Here is a 20151-nt window from a genome sequence, read left to right as displayed (position 1 = left end):
ACACAGATGACCGGGAGCAGTAGAGAAGCGGGCGGGATGTCGCCCGAGCTGGGGGTTGTCTCAGCTGGTTCAAACTCCAGCCCCACTCCAGGGAATAAGGGTCTGCCAGGTAAGATTGGTGGGGTGAGGACCAAGAGCCAGTGTGGTGTCGTGGTTAAGAGCGGTCGTTTGGAGCAATGAACTGGAGAACCGGGTTTGATTCCCCTGTCCTCCACATGAGCGGCTGAGGCTAATCTGGTGAACTGGATTTGTTTCCCCACTCCTGTACATGAAGCCAGCTGGGTGACCTTGGGCCAGTCATAGCTCTGTTAGAACTCTCTCAGCCCCACCTACCTCACAGGGGGAGGGGGAGGTGATTGTAAGCCGGTTTGAGTCTCCCTTAAGTGGTAAAGAAAGTCGGCATATAAAAACCAACTCTTCTTCTTCAAAGACTGGAACTTGTATATGTGCCTATGTGACACAGATACCTGATCTAAACAAGAATGCTATGTGTGATTGTAAGCCTCCAGTGACTGTATAGCAGTTCTTTCAGTTGTCACCACCACTTGCCAAGAGCCCCCTTCAGACACGCTTTGGGTTTTGCCCCTTTGTCGCTCACCCTCAGGTAGACCCCCCTCTCTTCTTGGAGTCAGAGCAGAGGAACCAAACAATGAAGAAAGCCCCCACCCCTGGTGGTGTCGTCATCTGGAGGAAAGCATTCAGACATTTTTGTGGTGGTTCATTTAACTATGAAACCTACCCGTCAAAGCAGTTTCCAGGAAAGAACGTTACTAATTTCAGTCACTCTGGACTAAATAAGTAGGCCCTTGGTCTTCAGTATCTGATATTGCACACTAGCTCTCCGTTTATGGGTTTGTTTAGTCCGGAGAAGAGAAGGTTAAGGGGTGACATGATAGCCACGTTTAAATATTTGAAGGGATGTCATGTTGATGAGGGAACTAGCTTGTTCTCTGTTGCTCCAGAGACTAGGACACGGAGTAATGGATTTAAACTAAGAGAAAAACGATTGCACCTAAACAGGTTTTAAATGTTACATCAAGAGGTTTTAAAGCAGAGGCTAGATGTCCATCTGCTGGGCATGGAGTAGGGGTCACAGTGTGTGGGGGGGAGGTAGTTGTGAATTTCCTGCATTGTGTAGGGGGTTGGACTAGATGACCCTTCTGGTCCCTTCCAACTCTATGATTCTTACACCACTCTATCTACTTATGTAGTTAACCTACACATTGGAAACTATGGTGGCTTGCAGATGCAGCTGAGGGCTCTGGTGACTTTTCCTGTCTTTTCTTTAGGCCATGCGGCCAAGACTTTCCCATCATCCCCCAGCAAAGCAGGCGGGCCCAGCCGAGCAAAGATGTCCCTTACCGGAGCTGGCAAGTCTCCCACGTCCGTCCAGAGCCTGGCCATGCGCCTGTTGAGTATGCCTGGGTCACGGTTATCTGGGGACACCGCGGCTGCCTCCGCAGACGTTCCGCCACCTGCTCCATCTCACCCTCCAGCCCCGGCAGCCGAGGAGGCCAAGCCAAAGGTGCACCGGGCCCGGAAAACCATGTCCAAGCCCAACGCCGGGCAGGTAGGCCTGCCGACGTCTGAAAAATCCTGTGCTTGGGGATGCTGTGAGGTTTTATATAGTGTTTGGCTGTGCTGCCTGTTTCACACAACTGGGTTGTCCTCGGTTGCTGAATCATGAGTGTTCATTTAACGCAAAACCATGGTTTGGTGGTACTTCTGATCAAGAAGAAAATATTTGTGACTTCTGATATCTAGCTATATAAGTATGACACAACAGGCTATAAATTGCATTTATCATTGGCTGTGTTCTGAATATTTGGACTTTGTACGTCAATCCGTGTGGACGTTTCTTTCTCTGCCTTAGAGAAACACTATTCCGAAAGTAACTACTAGCCTGTACTTCTAGAAAGTTCCAGGTACTCAGTCTGTCAGTTAGACGATCTTACTTGGTGGTGTTTCATGAATATAGAGAGGCTAACAGAAATTCTCATTTCCACAGTTGCTGTCCTAAGTAGATTAAAAATTTTTTAATAGTGCTAATAGCCTGTGGTTTACATGACCACTGGCCTATCTGTTCATTTGCAGATGGTATGTTTTAAAATGTTACATCAAGCCATTAGTGTGTCATCTTGTTCATCGGTGAATTAGTTTGGTTCTTGATTTAAAGATACAAATCTTTTTCTCCCCACCTTGGGAATGCAAGTCATGATTTGAAGTGACTTTAATCCGTCAGTCCTAGGCAGTGGAGCCATAGCCGAGGAAGATAAAAAGGACATAACCATCCTTCTTTTTCTCTTCCTCTCAAGGTCCCCGAGAAGAGAGTTTCCGAAATGCTCCATTTCCGAGTCTCGGATGACCTGAGGAGCATTGCGGAGCCAGGTAGAGCTTGGAAACAAACAGAGGTGGCTGAACTGTGGAGATGTTTGGGTCAGGATAAGAGGGGGTTGTGCTGTAAACCCTGAGGGGGCTGTTATGAGAGCCCTGCTGAAATTTTCGCTTCATAAACCTGACATTTTTCTCTTCCTGACATTTTTCTCCTGTCTTCCATAGAAGAGCCTGCCAAGCGGCGGAAGTATGACTACATGACAGATGCGATGCACAAGAGACTGCCTCTCTCTCTCCAGCGGTCGAGTCCCAGAGCCACTACTGAGGTACATCTCTGTCCTGGTTTTAAATTTCCTTTCAGTTTTCAGACATTTTTTAAAATATCCAGATGAGGTTCAGTTCTGGTTATGACAATGTACACAGCAGGAAGTGGGGGAATGGGTTGTACAACCGTAAACGGTTAATTTGCGTTTTGCAGTCACATGTTGGAATCCTCCCTGATGTTAAAAAAAAACTTGCAGGTCCCCCCACCCCACCCCAAAGGCATAACAAAATGAGGGAGCAGAACTTTTCTACTTGGGATGAATTTTTAGCTTTAAGGGATTATCCAGAGCTAGAATCCTTCCACTGCAGTCTGAAACAGGACAACCGATTCCATCACCTCAGCATGCTGGTCCCACATTCTCTTGCATATATGAAGTAGGCCTTAGGCCGCTCTTACACACGAGGTGAGCAGTGAAGTGATCAAACGCTGTTACGGTAGAACTGACTAGACTGCTTCAGGTTATAGTTGAGTGTGACTGCTCTTAACGTCCCATATGTAAAGAAATATCTCAGTAACCTGGCATAGGCGGGAAGTTGAGGGAGAGAAGTATTGGCCCAGCCCTGGTGAAGTCTATTCTACCTGGGGTTGCCAACTGACCCCTGACTGAAGAGGACAGGCCTTACCCGAATGGTGTCTGTCAACACCATGACATCACTTCCAACTGCATAACCGGAAGTGAACACATGAAGCTGCCTTGCACTGAATCAGACCCTTGGTCCATCGAAGTCAGTATTGTCTACTCAGATCGGCAGCGGCTCTCTGGGGTCTCAGGTAGAGGTCTTTCACATCACTCACTTGCCTGGTTCCTTTAACTGTAGATGCCGGGGACTGAACCTGGGACCTTCTGCATATCAAGCAGATGCTCTACCACTGAGCCACAGCATGTAGCAGGGCGTTCTAGGATTCACCCAAAAACTCAGTGTTTTGGGTAAATCCTAGTCCACCCCACAATGTATTGATGTCACTTCACTGGAAATGATGTCTCAGCATCAACAGACACCATTTTACTCCCCCCCCATTATTCTCTTGCCACCCTATGGAGTGGCTATGCAAAAATATAAACAGAGTTGCTTAAGGGAAAAGCTTATTTAGAAGTTGCAACTACTATGGCTCAAAATAAGAAATGATATCACTTTGTATGCATAATATTGCAGAGTAGATATATTGGTGCAAAATATATTAAATTATAATACTGCAAGTACAACTCTGACAAGAAACTATTTCATTTGTATTAAACTCATACAAGTAGTTTTACAAATAATATAGGAGTATGGCCAATGTAATACTTCTTACAATAGGTCAATAGGACAAATAAATGAGCATCTTGTTACAAATCTGTTATACAACATATAACAAAAAAACATGGTAAGCATGAACCAGGACACAAAAGGGTGGGACAAGCCACGGACACGGGACTGGACACAGGTGGCTGAAGAAGGAAGGAACAAGATCTTTTACCGGGGACTTGTCCCACCCTTTTGTGTCCTGGTTCATGCTTACCACGTTTTTTTGTTATATATTGTATAACAGATTTGTAACAAGATGCTCATTTATTTGTCCTATTGACCTATTGTAAGAAGCATTACATTGGCCATACTCCTATATTATTTGTAAAACTACTTGTATGAGTTTAATACAAATGAAATAGTTCCTTGTCAGAGTTTTATTTGCAGTATTATAATTTAATATATTTTGCACCAATATATCTAATCTGCAATATTATGCAAACAAAATGAAACCCTATGGAGTGGCAGCAAGGGCCACAGGTGATTGGCAGGAGGTTGCCTACCAAATTCTAACTTTTCATTCTGCTGCACATGTGAACCAGACCCTGAGGCTTGATTTAACCATGACGCAGACAGGCAAGAAGAGTTTATTTGTGTCTTCTTTCATGCACACAGTATCTTGCAACATGAGTGTGCTAGAGACCTGTAGCTCGCCAGCCCAGTGCCTGCCCAGGCTAAAATTGTACATGTAGTAGTGCAGTTATTTGAGATATTGTGCATGTGAAAGCTCGCATAACTAAGTGCTCATCTTCTTAGGATTATAATTACGTCAGATCACTTGTGCAGCAGAACAAGGTGAGAGAATACTGAGGTAGTCGAGTAAGTCATACCATTTCTGTCTGTAGAATGGGGATCACTTTTTAATCATTCCTTATATGAACATAAATCCATAGAAGTAGATATCAGCAGAACAAAGTATATATATGTGTGTGTGTCCTTGCTCTTCTGGCTCTATTGATTCATTAGCTCATGCCCTTTTGGAATGCCACTTTTATGAGGAGCTTCGATCACGTTATATCTCCCCTTTTAATATATAAATCTAATGCCTCTGTGTCTGACATAATGCCTTTTAATTAAGTGACAGGGATCCATAGGCTACATTGTCAGTGGCAAGATTTGTTTCAGTCCTTATGTCCCTCAAACATTAGATTTAAAATTATGCTGCTCAAGATCAATGGATTAAGGAACTTCTAAGGGACAAAGGAAAGGAAATAATGTTAGAATTAAATGGACTCAAACATGTGGTTTCCCCTTCTTACACTCAGGAATGGTGCAGTCTGCTTTGCCTCCTCAGAACTTTCATTCTTTGGGTTGTGTAGACCAGGATTTGAATGATCTTCCAGTTTAATCAGAACATCAATAAAAAATTATTTCTTCCTAAATTGTCATATTAATAAAAACCATAATCCTGCAGAAAAAGATACAAATTTTGTGACATATGTATCACAGCAGCCATCATATAAAATTATGCACGGTATGGAGAAAGTGGACCGGGAGAGGTTTTTCTCCCTTTCCCATAATACTAGAACGCGGGGTCATCTACTGAAGCTGGAGGGGGAGAGGTTCAAAACAAATAAAAGGAAGTATTTGTTCACACAACGCATAATTGAATTGTGGAACTCCCTGCCCCAGGATGTGGTGATGGCCGCCAATTTGGAAGAGGGAAGTGGACATGTTCATGTAGGAGAGGGCTATCCATGGCTACTAGGCAAAAGGGATACTAGTCATGATGCATACCTATTCTCTCCAGGGTCAGAGGAGTATGCCTGTTACCTTAGGTGCTGTGGAACACAGGCAGGATGGTGCTGCAGTCATCCTTTTTGGGGGCTTCCTAGAGGCCCCTGGTGGGCTGCTGTGTGAACAGACTGCTGGACTTGGTGGGCCTTGGTCTGATCCAGCATGGCTTTTCTTATGTTCTTATCATTTCCAGTTTTTAGAAGTGTATGTGTTGTTAGAGAGTAATTAAAGTTGTTTGTATTTTGGCCATAAGTGGGGACGACAACGTAAAAACCAGTGTTAAAAAAGTAATTAAAACTTTTTCCAAAACCTGCTGCCAGATTAATCAGTGGCACCTTTTCTATTAATACAACCCCCCTTTAATTTGATGCATCTAGCTATTGACTCTAATTAGGTTGTTTAAGAATGCTTGCAAAACCTTCTTTCTCAAGGGTGTGTTTACATATGAGCCAGCTCCTGTGAGCTGTATATGTGATGGGGTGTGGGAATGAGTCTCATTCTCCCTTACCCTCTTATGTAGAAAGTGTTGTTTGTTTGTTTATTTAAAACATTAAACATGAAGTTATTGGGAACTTCTGTATATGCCCCTTGATGTGTGCATATGACTTGCCCACACATTCTGGTCCTCCCCACCCCTTTCGTAGAAGGCAGATGATAGGGTAAATATATTTTGTATGCCACACATCACCAAGCTTATATTTGTATTTATTGAATTTTATTTCTGAATTGCTATCCTACGGACGTCAGTTTCAGGTAGCTGACTCAAGGTTGACTCAGCCTTCCAGCCTTCCAAGGTCGGTAAAATGAGTAGCCAGCTTGCTGGGGGTAAAGTGTAGATGACTGGGGAAGGCACTGGCAAACCACCCCGTAAACAAAGTCTGCCTAGTAAAGGTCGGGATGAAATGTCACCCCATGGGTCAAGAATAACCTGGTGCTCGCACAGGGGACTAGCTTTACCCTTTACCCTAAGCAGGAGGCCTCTTTTCCTATGAATAATAGAATCATAGAGTTGGAAGGGGCCACCAGGGTCATCTAGTCCAACCCCCTGCACAATGCAGGAAATTCACAACTACCTCCCTCCCCACACCCCCAGTGACCCCTACTCCATGCCCAGAAGATGGCCAAATGCCCTCCCTCTCATGCCTAAGATCATAGAATCCGCATGGGTTGTTATCACCCCAGTGGGTACACAACTTTCAGGAGGAACGCTGGGTACCACCTCCGTTCAATCTGTTCACCTTTCCAGATCACAGTGACGGAAGAGATGACTGCTCCCGCCACTGCTTCACAGGAGGAGAGAGCTCAGGAGTGGGAGACGGAAGTGGGGGACGACTTCAGCCTCTACTACGACAGCTATTCTGTGGACGGCCACATTGACTCGGACAGCAAGGTATGCGAAATAAGGCTTTTAAGAGTTGTTTTTGGTAGGATTGGGGGGCGGGAAGGGTGGATGACCCAATTAATAACAGTATTAGCCCCTTAAACTTGCTTTCTCCCCCCCCATAAAAGTTGATATCCTGCATTTCCATCCAAAGGCAGCTCCCCCCACATGCTTCAAACAAAAACTAAGCCACACAAAACCATGTATAAACTGAAAATTAGAAGAAGAGTTGGTGTTTTATATGCTGACTTTCTCCACTGTTTAAGGAAGACTGAAACCGGTTGATAGTCACCTTTCCTTTCCTTCCCCACAACAGACACCCTGTGAGGTAGGTGGAGCTGGGAGAGCTCAAAGAGAACTGTGACTGGCCCAAGGTCACCCAGCTGGCTTCATGTCAGAAGTTACTATGGCAGATAAGCCAATAATCCCCGGTCAGCAGTAGCTGTCCCCCATCCAACCCAGAGCCGGGTTAGAGTGTCAGACTAGGATTGTTGAGACCCAGGTTCAAATATCTGTTTCCCCAGGTTTGTATTATTTATTCTACTTATGTGTGTGTGAGGAAGCAAGGTACTAGGTCAGGACGCTGCATATGAACCCTAGAAATCATACTCTGTGATCTGTGCCATCAGATTCTGCCAGGCATTGCCCAAATATTTCCAACCTAAATTCCCACCCAGCAGATGGGTGGGTACTAAGATTCAGGATGGCCCAAAGGAAATACCACTTAATGAATAAATTGTAGAATTCAGGTCCAGTAATGGCCACGAGCATATGTTACCGAAACTGCTCTTTGATTGGGGAAATTAGCATGAGCAGCGGTACCAATTTACTTATATATCGGGATCGCCCAGTGTATACCAGGGTTGTTTTCAATGACTCTCAGAATAAAGACAGACCAAAGATTTCCAGATTAAAAGGTGTTGATGTATTTATTCATTCATTCAATGTTGCAAATACATACATACAAGAAGGCTAAGAATAACAGGAGGTAGGATTAGAGACATTTAGGCGGTTGTTATTAATTAGGTGATACTTTACCAATCTCTAGAAGTGGAGATGTCCAAAATCCGTGGCTTATAGATATAAAACAAAGTACAACGTGGTCTGGGAGAGGGATTTTCCAGAGCCTTGAACCAGCCAAGTCGCCAGAAGAGGGGGGGGGAAGGAGTGTGGAGCTCCGCGAAAACTCCACACACCAGAGAGGCAAGACAGAGTTAAAGGGAAGATCTGAACTGAACTACCTTGTTGGGGAGGGCAAAATATACCCTCCTCTGGGGGTGGGGGGGAAGTGAGATTCCCCACATGGCTCCTTCCTAAAACAAAAGGGATCAAAGACTTCAGGACCAAAGCTTGGGTAAAGTGACAATTTGCAATCTAAGCTGGCACCTGTGATTTACACATCCTCAGGATGGCTTGGCTCGCTGCTCTTCTCATGTTTGATATTGATTTATGATGGTGTGAATGTTTACCCTCCAGGGATGCGGAATGCAGATTGCAGCGGATGTATTTTCCCACAGGATACGGCAGGATACGGGGGGATGCAGAGGAGGGCGACGTGATGCTCTTGCTTCAGCGTAATGGCTGCTCTTTGGCTCAGGAGACAATCAGGATCCCTTTGGCTGGTTCTGCAGGGGTGATCCGGTCTCTTGTCCTGGACAGCCTGGCTTGCACGAAGCGGGGGAGAGCTAGCCCAGAGCGGTGGGCTATTGATGCTTTGACAGTTCAGTGAGTCTCTGGGGTAGTTGCCATGACCAGGGCTGGAGGTCAGGTAGCGCTTATAGCAACAAATAAACTGCTTTAAAAGAGGGTCGGACAGAATCATGGAGAATAGGTCCAACGGTGACTACCAGCCATGGTGACTAAAGGGAACCTCCATGTCCAGAAGCAGTAATCCTCTGAATGCCAGTGGTAGAAGGCCACATCGGGAGAAGAAGGCCTTGCCTCTGTGTCCTGTTCGTTGGCCCTCCAGGGCCACTGGTTAGCCACTGCGCACAACAGGAGTTAGATCAATGGCTTGTCTGATCCAGCAGGGCTCTTCTTTAGTTTTTAAGGACTACTCACTTGCTTTTTAAAAAATAAACAAGAGACTTTTGGAAAGCTAAACTATTCAGTGGTATCCATTCTTCGGTGTACCAGAGGTCCTGTGGAAGTGCAGGTTAAAGATTGCGTCAGTTCTCTGTGGCTATAGATACAAGCACCACCTCTTCTTTCCAGAGTATTTCCCCTGAAAACTCACTGCTGGTTTTCCCAGTTATGGTTATTACTAACATGGACCCTGAGCCCATCAGGTGGTGCCTGACGAATGCTTACCCCCCCCCCCCCCGGTAGCATTTACACCACAGCTGAAAGCAGATTTTTCTTTCCCCTGGTTCTCACTGCGCTTTCCTTCTTTGCATTTCAGTCTGATGCAGATGCTGCAGAAGAGCACATGAGTGAAGAGGAGGAGGAAGAAGAGGAGGAAGAAGAGGAGGAGGAAGAGGAAGAAGACGAGGATGATGAGGAAGACGATGATGATGAAGAATCGGGTAACCTCTCTGACAGGGTGAGTTGCAGCTCAACTTTCTCATTTCCCTCCTATCCGTTTTGTTGCTTAATCTGAGTTTTTTTCTTTCTCTCTCTCTTTCTCTCTCTCTTTTTATTTTTATTTCTTTTTCTCTCTCCTCCTTTCTTTCTTAATTAAATTGTTGCTTCTCTTCTCCCATTGCACCCTCCCTCAAGTTCTGTTCTTTTTTAAAAAAAAATGTTTCATCTCTCACAGAAACATTTATCATCTCTCCTCTTTTCTGTCCCCTGTTACTTTGCACATTCATGTTCCTTGTCCTCATTCTATAAACTGCCTTCTGCCACCTAATGGCCATAGCTTAAAAGATGTCTCCTAACCTGCTGCAAATTCTGATTTTCAAAATTAATCCAAGCTGCACTGGCTGTGGAGGTCACAGATTGGCTATACATCCTGCCGTGCAGTGCCAAGTAATGTTGCATAAGTTAAGAGCTGGTGAGATTTTCTAGAAGCCAGTTTGGAGGGTGGGAAAGACCTGGGAATTCCAGCTAGAGGAACTTGTTCTTGAGGATGTACTCATGTCTGCCCCCCCCCCCACGCAGCCTTCCTTTCAGGGTTTTGTGTAGTAATAATGGAAATAATGGCCTCTGAGTCAAGCAAAGTTGATGAGCCAGTCAGTGTGTTCTGGCACCAGTGGCTGCTGGTTTTATGGTTCTCATTTTGGATATGGGGTAAAAAGCAGGAGAAATATAGTTGTTTTATGGGCATCCCAATAGCATGCTGGAAACAGGATAGCTGGGGTAGAGAGCCAGCATGGTGTTGTGGTTAAAAGCGGCGGACTGTCATCTGGTGAACCGGGTTTGATTCCCCACTCCTCCACATGAAGCCTGCTGGGTGACCTTGGGCTAGTCACAGTTCTCTCTGAACTCTCGCAGCCCCATCTACTTCACAAGGTGTCTGTTGTGAGAAGGGAAGAGAACTGTAAGCGACTTTGAGACTCTCCTTAAAGATAGAGAAAAAGCGGGGTATAAAAACCAACTTTTCTTCTGGGTGTGCCTTTGGTCTAACCCAGGCAAGTTCTCATGGTTTTACCGGTCACCTGGCTTTTTAGAGCTTTGCTTCTTCGAGGAGATCTCTCAGTCTCACTCACAGAGAGGGAGTGAGCTGTGTTTTGAAAGGAAACGTCATTAATGTATTGTGTGTTCCCTTAAGGCCTGACTTGCTATATGTGCTAGGAACAAAAAAGGTCTTGGAGGAAACGGTTTCTTTGCTCCCCTTTTTCCTCCCCGGTTTGTTCTCGTTGCCCCAGAGCGCCGCCTCCAGCTCCAAGAGAAAGGCCAGGAAGCGCTGGCGGAATGACAGCCCCTGGGTGAAGCCGTCCCGTAAACGCAAGCGCAAAGAGCCACATCCCAAGGATGCCAGAGGTGACTGATCAGGATAAAAAGGGGGGTGGAGTGAAACCGAATGGATTGATTTAAGACATTGTTGAGGACATCAGTTATGAGCCACAGGTTCTCCCCCCCCCTTCACGTACACTTTCCTTCCCTGTTTCTTTTCTAATGCTAACTGTAGGTTGGCAAGATGTCAAAATCTGCAGTGCTTTTCGTCTGGATTAGAATCAGAAACAGACTTCAAACCATGTGTTTAGGCTCTGGTTGGGGGGAAAGGGCTCACCGTAGTTTGCTAATTAGGACATTAACTGGACTTCACCAGAAGGGAAAACGTGGAAAGAACAGGAGGCGTATGAGCCTGCAGCTTTTTTTAGTAGTCTCCAAATCATCCTTTGGAGTATCGCCTGAACCAAGCAGTGGTCTTTTCTGCTGGTAGAAAAGCGTTGTTTTAATGACGGATGACAGACCATTGCAATGCGAGATCTGGATCAGAAAGTCATTTTTTGCACTTGCCAATTTTTTGAACAACAGTTGTTAAGTCATGGGATAAGAAGGTAGGTCTAGCGTGGTGTCGTGGTTAAAAGCGGCAGAGACTAATCTGGTGAACCAGGTTTGATTCCCCACTCCTCCACATGCAGCCTTCTGGGTGGACTTGGGCCAGTCACAGTTCTCTCAGAATTCCTGCAGCCCCACCTACCTCACAAGGTATCTGTTGTGGGCATGGAAAGGGAAGGCGATTGTAAGCCACTTTGAGACTTCTTAAAGGTAGAGAAAAGCGGGGTATAAAAACCAGCCCTCCTTCTATGGATCAGTAAACAGAAAGCAGAAGGCAGGGCTAGTTTTCACAATTTGGTGTGTGTGTGATAAACAAGGGTCCTCTCAGGATTGTTAGGGGCCCACTGCTACATAAGTTATCCGGATGTAAGGTCCAACTGTGAGGTAACCAACTTTGTGGACAACATTAAATTATTCAGGAGTGTGAAATGCTCTGGAACAGTCTCCAAACTGGATGAACGGCCAGCAAGATCTGGTATAAACAAGTAAAAAAGGGATCTGCCTGGCCAGTGTTGTGGTCTTTCCCTGATTTTTGGATTTCTCTACTCCAGGATTCAATGGTGGCCCTTCAGCCACACAGAGCGAGTACACGGAGGTGCCTCTTGGCTGTCTGGAGCTGCCCAGCGAGGGGGCGCTGTCCCCCAACAATGCAGGTGAGTGTGCTTTCCCTCCTGTAGCCCCCCATGCGATAGCACCATAGCAACCAGCGTGGTCCCGTAGATGGAATTCTGAGTGGTCTTTGCTTCAGATCTGGGTTCACCTTTCGACTTGGATGTGATGAGTGGCCCATCTGGGATCGACCAGAGACCGAGCCTTTTCCATCGTGGCTCCAGCTCTGTGAAATGGGCTCCCTGAAGCGATGAGGGGGATCTGTGGAAAAGCATTCCAGTGGATCCAAGCCTTAGTTCTACCCCATGGGGGAATATCTCCTGGATTTTTTCCCTTGGGCTGCAATTGGAAGATTATTAATAGAAAAGGTCTTGTGAAAGACGAAGAGTTGGTTTTTATACGCCGGCTTTCTCTACCACTTAAGGAAGAATCAAACTGGCTTACAATTGCCTTTTCTTCCCCACAACAGACACCCTGTGTGGTAGGCGGGGCTGAGAGAGCTCTAAGAGAGCTGGGACTAGCCTAAGGTCACCCAGCTGGCTTCATGTGGACTGGGGAAGCCAACCTGGTCTACCAGATTAGAGTCCGCCACGATTAACCACGACACCACGCTAGATCTACCTTCTTGTCCCACTTAAAATCTGTTATTCAAAAATTGGCAAGTGGAAAAAATGACGTTCTGATCCAGGCCTCGCATTGCAATTGCAATTAAAACATCGTTTTTTTACCAGCAGAAAAGACCACTGCTTGGTTCATGCAATTCTCTGATCGATGATTTGGAGAATACTAAAAAAAGGTTCAGGCTCATACGCCTCCTGTTCTTTCCACATATTTTTCCTTCCGGTGAAGTACAGTTAATGTCCTAATTAGAAAACTATGGTGAGCCCCTTCCCTCCCAACCAGAACCCAAAGAAATGGTTTGAAGCCTGTTTTTGATTCTAATCCAGAAGAAAAGCACTGCAGTTTTTGACATCTTGCCAACCTACAACAAGGAAAGTGGTACGTGAAAGGTGGGGGGGCTGTGGCTCATAACTGATGTCACAGAATCATAGACTCATAGAGTTGGAAGGGACCACCAGGGTCATCTAGTGCAACCCAGTTCACCAGATTAGGGTCCTCCGCTCATGTGGAGGAGTAGGGAATCAAACCCGGTTCTCCAGATTAGAGTCCACCGCTCCAAACCACCGCTCTTAACCACTACACCACGCTGGCTCTCAAGGTCATGGTACAGGTTGAGGGAAATAATGTTGGTTGCCACTGAGTAAATCTCAGTTTACAGAGACCCAAGGCTTATGTGTTTATTCTTCAGTTGGGAATGGCCATTTCTGGGCCCCACTAAGTTTCATCCCTTGACAGGGGTGTCCAACGAGACCAGTTCATTGGAGACGGAGCGCTTTGAGGAGCTGCCCCTCTGCTCCTGCCGCATGGAAGCCCCGACCATCGAACGCCTCAGCCAGCAGGCCGGAAATCAGTGCATGGCCACAGAAAGCGCCGACGGGGAGGTGAGGAGGGGTGGAGGTTTAAGAGGATCCGGAGGCTATGGCAGCTAACTTTTGTTCATCGATGTACATTGTTAAAACAATGGAGGCTGCTGGTTTTTACATGGTCATGTTATTCTATGGTGCTGGGTGCCCGTGTCCCAATACTTGAGAACGAGCAAGCGGGACTTTGGGTGGAGCTATGCAAATGAAGGAGGGGCCCTAACCAGTTAGCCAGTTAGGTTGGTCATAACTTGATCACCAGGGGTGGGAATGTGTTCATCCCCCCACTCCCTTGGTCTCTTGAGGCCTGATTTTGAATGAGAAGCTGATGAGGCCAAGGCCTTTACCCACGGGACTTTGGGATCATTTCTCCCTCTCTCATAATACTAGAACGCGGGGTCGTCTGCTGAAGCTGGAGTGTGAGAGATTCAAAACAGATAAAAGGAAGTACTGTATATAGTCGAGTATAAGCCGAGTTTTTTAGCCATGATTTTTGGCTTAAAAAACTCACCTCAGCTTATACTCGGGTCAATACGGTAATTCGCCTGCCGGGCCCTCTCCCAGCGCGCTCCCGCCGGCCAGCTGATGAGCGAGCTGTCCCCCCACCCCACCCGATCGCGCCTTCTGCGTGGCGGCGGTGGTGGCTTCTTTATCCCCACCCCACCTTCTGCTGGGCGGCGGCGGTTTCTTCCCCCCCCCCCACCTCACCCGGGCTGGTCCTGCTTGCCAGCTGACCCTGCGGGGCCTCCTGCGCGCAGGGAGGGGGCCGCCACCATCGCCACCGTGCCTGGAGCCCGGTCAGGTAAGCCTGCGGGGGGGGGAGGGGGTGCATTTCCCCCTCGGCTTATACGCGGGTGCCTAGTTTTCCCCCATTTTTGGGGTGAAATTAGGCACCTCGGCTTATACTTGGGTCGGCTTATACCCGAGTATATACGGTATTTCTTCTCACAACGCATAGTTAAATTGCGGAACTCCCTGCCCCGGGACGTGGTGATGGCTGCCAACTTGGAAAGCTTTAAGAAGGGAGTGGACATGTTCATGGAGGAGAGGGCTATTCAGGGCTGCTAGTCATGATGCATACCTACTCTCCAGGATCAGAGGGGCATGCCTATTATATTAGGTGCTGTGGAACACAGACAGGATAATGGTGCTGCAGTCATCTTGCTTGTGGGCTTCCCAGAGGCCCCTGGTTGGCCACTGTGTGAACAGACTGCTGGACTTGATGGGCCTTGGTCTGATCCAGCATGGCCTTTCTTATGTTCATTTAAACAGGGCTTTGCCTATTACAAAGATGCTACTCAGTGGCCCCTTAAAGCAGGGACTTCTCCTTTATGAGCCCCCCTCTATATACTTGAGTCCTTAGGCGAAGTACCGCTCTAGTATTTGAAGGTCAGGGAAGCCTTGATTGATGGCTTCCAGTAACAGGGCTGTTTCGGTGGTGGCACCTCCATCAGAGAACTCCCTCCCTGGGGAAGCTTGCCAAGCTCTGGTTGTAGATCATTCCAAGAGCCTGTGGGGGAACCGAAGCCTTAGTAATTCTCACAAAACGATAAGCCTTTATGGGGTGTGAGGCTGCAGGTGCGCAGTTCAGTGCATCTCATTGTGAAATATTGCCTCCATGCTGGAAACACAGGTTGCAAGGTGTTTATCTAACAACTTGTAGCTGCTACAAAATTATACCAGATAGTAGTAACGGAAGTTCAAAGAAATTGAAGAAGAGCTATCGAAACAGGATTCTAGCCGGCAGACCTTTCACTGTTAAGGTTTTGTGTTATATTATCAATACTTTGTTTTTGCTTACTTTATGTATGCTGCAATACATGTCTCACAATTTCTTTGAACCTTTGTTACTACTATCTTGTATAATTTTGTAGAAGCTACAAGTTGTTAGATAATCACCTTGCAACCTCTGTTGCTGTGCACATTTTTGTCTTCTATCAGAGGTTTCTCCTCCTTCTTTTTCCCCACACTGGAAACAGACATGTCAGAGAGAAGGTGTCTAGCCTTTTCCCTGCAGTGCTAGTTGTTTCTCTGCGGGGTTCTCCTCAACCCCCCTTTAGAGCATTCGGTTATGTTTTTAAGAAGCGGCTAGATGGCCATCTGTCAGCAATGCTGAGTCTATGACCTTAGGCAGATCATGAGAGGGAGGGCACCTTTGATATCTTCTGGGCATGGAGTAGAGGTCACTGGGTGTTTGTGTGGGGAGGTAGTTGTGAATTTCCTGCATTGTGCAGGGGGTTGGACTAGATGACCCTGGTGATCCCTTGCAACTCTATGATTCTATAAGAACATAAGAAAGGCCCTGCTGGATCAGATCAAGGCCCATCAAGTCCAGCAGTCTGTTCACACAGTAGCCAACCAGGTGCCTCTAGGAAGCCACTAACAAGACGAGTGCAGCAGCACCTGTGTTTCATAGCACCTAATATAATGGGCCTGCTTCTCTGATCCTGGAGAGAATAGCATCATGACTAGCATCCATTTTTTCTAGTAGCCATGAATACCTCTCTCCATGAACATGTACAGTCCCCTCTTAAAGCCTTCCAAGTTGGCAGCCATCACCACATCCTGGGGCAGGGAGTTCCACAATTTGACTATGCATTGCGTGAAGAAATACTTCCTTTTAGCTGTTTTGAATCTCTCACCCTCCAGCTTCAGGAGATGACCCCGCATTCTAGTATTATGGGAGAGGGGGAAAAATGTCTCACCCTCCCCTGCAATCTGAAGCGGTTCAGCCCCAGACCCAGGTTAATTACCTCAGAGAAAATTAGGCCAGAAATCGACAATCTTTTTGTCTCTTGTAGCTTAGCGGCTGCAGCAGCAGCATCATGAAGCGGGAGACGATGCGCCCCTCGAGCCGCGTTCCCCTCATGGTCCTGTGTGAGGCGCATCGAGCCAGGATGGTGAAACACCACTGCTGTCCCGGTTGCGGCTACTTCTGCACTGCGGTGAGTGAGGAAAGTGGAGGAGAGAATGGTTTGGTGGGGGGAAAGCTTGGCAGCCGTGACTGAGGTAGCATCAGTGGAACTGGTTTGGGGCGGCTGAGAGGAAGGATGGTTTCAGATTGCCTGTGTCTAGGGGAGGCCATACACAAATGTGCATGTTTGCCAGGCCAGGGCTGCCAAGGATAACTGTGGGAGCCTGAAATGTAACAGGCCCAGGAAATATAACAGGCCAACGTGGTGTAGTGGTTTGGAGTGGCGGACTCGGAAGCGACTTGATGGCACTTAACACACACACACACACAATCAGAGATGTTGATTGTTGGCACATCCCTTGAAGCGCGTAAAGGGGCTGTGGTAGCCCGGCCTGTCTCAGGGAAATTCGACAGACTAGTTCATGATGTTCCTCAGTTCGAGCCCCAGAGTCCTTGACAGCTCCTTTCTTCCAGGGCACTTTCCTGGAATGCCACCCTGACTTCCGGGTGGCTCACCGCTTCCACAAGGCCTGCGTGTCCCAGCTCAACGGCATGATCTTCTGCCCGCACTGCGGAGAAGACGCTTCCGAGGCCCAGGAGATCACTATAGCCAAGGCGGACACCTCCACTCCGGTCCCCGTCCCGCCATCGCATGGGCAGGGAGCATCCGAGTCTACAGGCCGTGCCGACACGACCCAGCCCAGGTGAGGGGAAGGGAGTGTGCTGTGGAACGTTGGTCCCTGGTTTCTCTGGAAAGGGAATTATAGATTTGATTGTAACATTTTTCAGTGTATAATGGGTTTTTGCAGTTCTTAGCTCTCTGGACAGACATGCACCCGAAGAGTCGACTCATCATTTTAAACTAGCTGATTATATTTTAGTCATATTTGCTTCCTGGAGCTCCTTATCTCTTCAGCCTTGCAGTTTTTAGGGGAGGGACCGTGGCTCAACGGTAGAGTGTCTGCTTGGCACACAGAAGGTCCCAGGTTCAATCCCTAGCATCTCCAGTTAGAAGGATCGGATAGTCGGTGGTGTGAAAGGCCTCCACCAGAGACTCTAGAGAGCTGCTGCCAGTCTGAGTAGACAATACTGACCTTGGACCATCAAGCAGACGATGCTGACCTCGAGAAGACGGCTTCATGTGTTCCCCCTTACCAAAGCAAACGGCCCTTTCTGAGCTGAGGCCCTGTGTAAGGGCATACCGAGGCCCCTCTTTCCCAGCGTCCCTCTTTAACTCTCCCTCCCCCTCAATTCTGTGTCTACCTTCCTCAAGTTTCTCAACCTGGTGCTTGCTTTGTCCCCCTCTCTTCAGGCGCCGCCTCCCTGTCCTCCATGACACCTGTGCTGTCCTCCCAGCCTGCCTAAAGTCTCCCTGACTGCCTAATGTGAGCTAACAGTACACATTTATTCCCCTCGTGTGAGGGTTTCCCCCTGTCCAAACAGGCCTTCTACTTCCCTTGCAGAAGATAACACTCCTTTGGGCCAGGTTATTTTTAATGACATTAAAAACTGTAATAAAGAAATAAGAAACCAGGTTTTGGCATGGATGCTGCTACCACTTCACGGAGCGAGGTTTGAAGCTTTCTTCCAACTTAAGGGGTTCTTCCTCCAGTGGAAGAGCCACTTAAGTTAGCCGAAGAGTGAGGTTCGTGTCCAGTATCACCTTAAAGACCAACCAAGATTTCCAGGGTTTCAGCTTTCAAGAATCAAGGCTTCGTTTGTCTGGCTCTCAAAAGCTTGTATCCTGGGACTCTTGTTGGTTTTTAAGGTGCTTCTGGACTCCAGACTTGCTCTTCTGTGCCACACCAACATGGCTACCCACCTGAAATGAAGTTTTCAGAAGTCTCCTTATCATTAACTGAATGATAATTTGGGCAAACCAGTCTCATAACTAAATCTCAGAAACATTTAGAGTAACCTTACACATATACTCTTTAGAGGGTGTGTGTTTTTCCCCAATACTTTATACATTTCCCTCACTGCTCCCTGACCTTTAGAGGGATGGGCTGTGGCCCAGCAGTAGAGCATCTGTTTTGTGTGCGGAAGGTCCTGGGATCAGTCCCAAGAATCAGGCAACAGGTGATGAGAAAGACCTCTACCTGAGACCCTGAAGCACCACTGTCCATTTAAGTAGGGAAGGTTTAAGCAGGTACTGAACTTTGATACACCAATGTTTATCATTCTGAAGAAGTGAGCTGTGGCTCACAAAAGCTCATACCCTGCCAGAAATGTCACTAGTATTTAAGGTGCTGCTGGACTCTTGCTCTTTTTTTTACTGATAAACCAATGGTCTGACTCTGGGGCAAATTCATGTGATCTTTCTCCAAAAGGATCTAGGATGTGTCTGAACATTCTATGACGCTGCAACATTGGGAAAGGCAATTTGAAAGCACACATTTTTTTAAAGCTTATAGCAAGGGGCATTATTTAAAAAGTTTATAAGGAGGTTTATCTTCCGAACAGGTTGATAAAGGTTAGGTTCAGCAATAGTAGTGTCCAATATCACCTGCCAATCTCCTTACCTTCCTAGGATACAAAGAAGGGCGCTCTCATCTTGGGTGTCTTACAGCTCCCTCTCTCTCTCTCTTTCCCCCCTCAGTGCTCGGATGAGAGGGGGCTCAAACATCGAACCTCAGCTGGAAGATGTGCCGGGTCTTGGCGGCCCAGGAATTGACAGTGCCGGCCCACGTCTGATGCTGCCTAATGGGGCCGTGCTGTCCGCTCAGGGCCTACCTGGAGGTTCTGGGCGGGAACAACTGGAGCGTGCCCTGGTGGTACAGGAATCTGAGCGGTAAGTGAAGCTAAGCCCCACTCCCCTCCTTGGAGGCAAGCCTCTCTTTTATTATTGCTATATCTGACAGTAAAGAGTGCCAGTCCAATGTTGTACTAATATAATTCATACATGCACACATGAAAACAGCTTCAAAACACTAAAGAAAACCCCTTAAGCCTGCCTGAGGAGGACTGAATATGCTCCAAGCAGGGTGGAATGTTGAGAGCAGGTGAAAGTTAAATCAAAAGGAGGGGGAGAAAGTGCCTTGCTCCTGAAGGGGTAGATTTTGTGGGTTAGGGAGGATTTCCAAATTGCCCTCTCCCTGTGATTCCTAGTGGGACCCTAGCCTTTCTCTATATCTTAATAGTAAAGTAGCTGCTCCCATGTATCACGAAAGCTGGTGCTGCCCACAGGAAAGATAGGGGGTCTCTACTTGGGGGTTTCTCCAGGTAGGCTGAAAATACAACTTGGCAAATTAACTGGCCTGATGAGATCTAAATATGTCCCAGGAGGGAAGGGATGTTGAGGGATAACTATGCGCTCCAGGAGGGAAGGGATGTTGAGAGCAGCTGGGCATCAGTTAAAGGAGCTGTTGCAGGGAGAAGAAGGATCACCCTGCTTGAGCCCATGAGAACTTAAAGAATCCTGGGAGTAGGTTTTATAAATTCTCTGCGCAAATACATGTTGCATCCTCTGAGGGGTGGGGAGACCATGTAATTTCAGGAGTGGCAGTCAGTTTCTTGCCTTCCCTGAAACAGCAGGGTGTCCTCATAGCAGTGAATGGCAACCATTCCTTGTTTGCACATTCAGAGATGCCACTGAGGTGAGGGCTAATGCTGCCCCTTGACCTGGAGGCTCATCCTGC

The 20151-nt window shown here is 47.2% G+C and overlaps 1 protein-coding gene across 1 annotated transcript in view; it reads left to right on the top strand.

Moving 5' to 3' along the window:
* EHMT2 (euchromatic histone lysine methyltransferase 2) overlaps window positions 1-20151 on the top strand; it is a 38427-nt gene continuing 18276 nt past the window's right edge. Inside the window, exons 1-12 of the mRNA XM_056844621.1 lie at window positions 1-109; window positions 1290-1570; window positions 2316-2388; window positions 2560-2660; window positions 6929-7072; window positions 9465-9605; window positions 10873-10987; window positions 12061-12162; window positions 13475-13620; window positions 16401-16544; window positions 16988-17217; window positions 19113-19304. Coding sequence (XP_056700599.1) covers window positions 7-109; window positions 1290-1570; window positions 2316-2388; window positions 2560-2660; window positions 6929-7072; window positions 9465-9605; window positions 10873-10987; window positions 12061-12162; window positions 13475-13620; window positions 16401-16544; window positions 16988-17217; window positions 19113-19304 — 1772 coding nt within the window. The 5' untranslated portion in view covers window positions 1-6. The remainder of the gene's footprint in view (window positions 110-1289; window positions 1571-2315; window positions 2389-2559; window positions 2661-6928; window positions 7073-9464; window positions 9606-10872; window positions 10988-12060; window positions 12163-13474; window positions 13621-16400; window positions 16545-16987; window positions 17218-19112; window positions 19305-20151) is intronic.

The sequence above is a fragment of the Euleptes europaea genome, chromosome 1 (assembly GCF_029931775.1).
Source record: "Euleptes europaea isolate rEulEur1 chromosome 1, rEulEur1.hap1, whole genome shotgun sequence".
NCBI lineage: Eukaryota > Metazoa > Chordata > Lepidosauria > Squamata > Sphaerodactylidae > Euleptes > Euleptes europaea.
Note: the sequence above shows the minus strand (reverse complement) of the source record. Positions and strands in the feature narration are given on the sequence as shown.